A 2447-nucleotide genomic window follows, 5' to 3' on the forward strand; every position below is an offset into this window, starting at 1 on the left:
TATGCATTTTGATGTCCAAGACAAAAAAAAGCAACCTGCTCCTGGTGGCAAGGTTCTTGGACAAAATCCAACAACTTTTTGATTGCTGACTATCGGAAACGAATTTATAAGAGGTAAAATATGGCACGATTTGCAAAACCGACGATCATCGATCACTGCAACAACGAACAGAGCTTCTCGACTTATTGCACGAAGCACGTGCCCGCGGAAGAACGTGAACCACAGACTGTCAACGCCATCGACGAGTGTCGGCTAAATTATGTTCAACTAGCATGGCCCATCATCACATTTTCTTCGCACGCCCATGCCTCAGTCACCGGCCGGTCCGAGCCTTGATACGGCTCGAAAATTGTTGTTTATAAATATTCTCTATTTTGTTTAGTAAACTTTTTCGGCATGTTTACTAAATTTCGTTCGATGTACTTTGCACCCTCCGTTCTCGGCGATTCCGTCGGACGACGTACGATTTCTACGATGATTTGGAGGATTATGCTTACGTCGGCACTCCGAGTACTGGCGCAAGGTGGTCACTTGCGGCAATAGGAGAACCCCAAAAGATGATTAAAAGCTTCTAACCATTTTCGATCACTGATTATTGCAGATCATCATCGAACAAAAGGCGGCTCAAAGAATGACCGAAATCACTGAAATACGAACCCATTTGAGCGTGGTTTTAAGTATGTGACCTCATACGCAATGGTAAAATAGACATGATTATTAAAATATGTTGCATGCATTTAAAACCCATCACATCAGCGTTTTCCAACCGCCGGTCAATCAATTCTTGGAACCGTGTTCAATGTTGAAGGCAATAGTAAATTGTTTTAAATCCACAAGGCTCTATTTTTGGTTTGTTATGCTCATTAACCAAGTGGGTTTTTGTCACATTGCGGATTATTTCGTAACGATTAAAATTTGTGCCAACGGAGCTGGAGTTGGGTGAGGTTATGGTTGAAATGCTTGGAAATTTCTCATCAGATCGCTCATCATTTTATCATAGAAGAAAACATTAATGACGATATCGCGATTGATCATTTATTTAATAAAAAGTAAAATCGATTAAAGTTTGGGAAAAGAAATAGACTGATAAGTGCTCTATAACACGTTTAAATAATAGTTCATTGGTTGGAAATTTCCACAACTTTTTTTTACACTCATAAGGCGTTACATGCCATAACAATGCGTTACGTGCCATAAAAAAGTAGCTGTCTGACTGTCATTGTGAACGTCAAATTTGACGACCGGAGCCAAAACACGTTCTGCTGGCGTATCTGTTCAGAAACGTACCGGTAAATGCGAAAACGTAGCAACTAATTGGTATCTACAATAGCCGTCCAGACTTTCGACCCCCTTCCTTAGTGCTGGTGACGATCATTCCAACGAGCGGTGGCGGATTAATCCCTAAATGTCCACTCAGCTTTTTTACTACTCCCTCAGTAGACTAGTGCGTGGCGGATCGTACCGAGGAACACCGAGACCGAGTGCCACCCTTGTTCCCTGCCAGATTACCATCGTTCGTTGTTTTGCTAGCGCGCTGGTGCAAAAGTTATCCACATTTCATCATCCGAAAGCCCCAAATAAATCGGTGACCGATCGACTGCGCCATCGGCGGCAGCACAGCAGCAGTGAGAGTGTTCCAGCGAGGAAGCCATTCAATTGGGGCTCCAATAAAAAGCACCGCGAAGTGAAACTCCGATTCCAGTTACTAGAGAGCATGGCCGACCCGAAGATTGAAGCCGTGCTGGCCCCGTTGCGGGAAGCGGTAAAGGAACAGGTAAAGCAACACGACCGAATTCGATGTGTCACATAAATGACCCCATTCTCACTTCACCGTAGGGAGACTTGGTGCGGAAGCTAAAGGCGGATGGTGCTCCCGAAATCGACGTGAAAAAGGCGGTGAATGAACTGAAGGCGCGTAAAAAGGTGCTGGAAGATCGCGAGCTCAGTCTCGTGCCGCAGGTGGCAAGCTTCAATAGGGCTCGGATGGAGGATTTGCTGAAGCGGCGCTTCTTCTACGACCAAAGTTTCTCCATCTACGGCGGTATCACGGGACAGTACGATTTCGGGCCGATGGGCTGCGCTCTCAAGTCCAATATGATCAACCTGTGGCGGCAGTTTTTCGTACTCGAGGAGCAGATGCTCGAAGTAGACTGCTCCATCTTAACTCCGGAGCCGGTTCTGAAAGCTTCCGGGCACGTGGATCGCTTCGCTGATCTTATGACGAAGGACGTGAAAACTGGGGAATGTTTCCGCCTGGACCATTTAATTAAAAACCATCTCGAAAAGCTCTGCGCTGGAAAGGATGCCAGCGAGCAGTTGAAGGAGGAGTGTGTCGATATTGTGATCAAACTGGACGGAATGACGGAGGCTGAAATGGCGGCGATTCTGCGAAAGTACGACATGAAGTCACCGATCACCGGCAACGAGTTAACGGAACCGATCGAGTT

The 2447-nt window shown here is 46.0% G+C and overlaps 1 protein-coding gene across 1 annotated transcript; it reads left to right on the forward strand.

The window, feature by feature from the left end:
• Window positions 1-1464: 1464 nt before the first annotated feature.
• LOC128276933 (glycine--tRNA ligase-like) lies at window positions 1465-2442 on the forward strand (the record flags this gene model as incomplete). The annotated part of the gene is made up of 2 exons (XM_053015392.1): window positions 1465-1774; window positions 1837-2442. Coding segments are annotated over exons 1-2 (666 nt in total), but the record flags the coding sequence as incomplete, so codon positions are not given.
• Window positions 2443-2447: the final 5 nt, after the last annotated feature.

Source organism: Anopheles cruzii, unplaced genomic scaffold (genome assembly GCF_943734635.1).
Source record: "Anopheles cruzii unplaced genomic scaffold, idAnoCruzAS_RS32_06 scaffold03109_ctg1, whole genome shotgun sequence".
NCBI classification, from domain to species: Eukaryota; Metazoa; Arthropoda; class Insecta; order Diptera; family Culicidae; genus Anopheles; species Anopheles cruzii.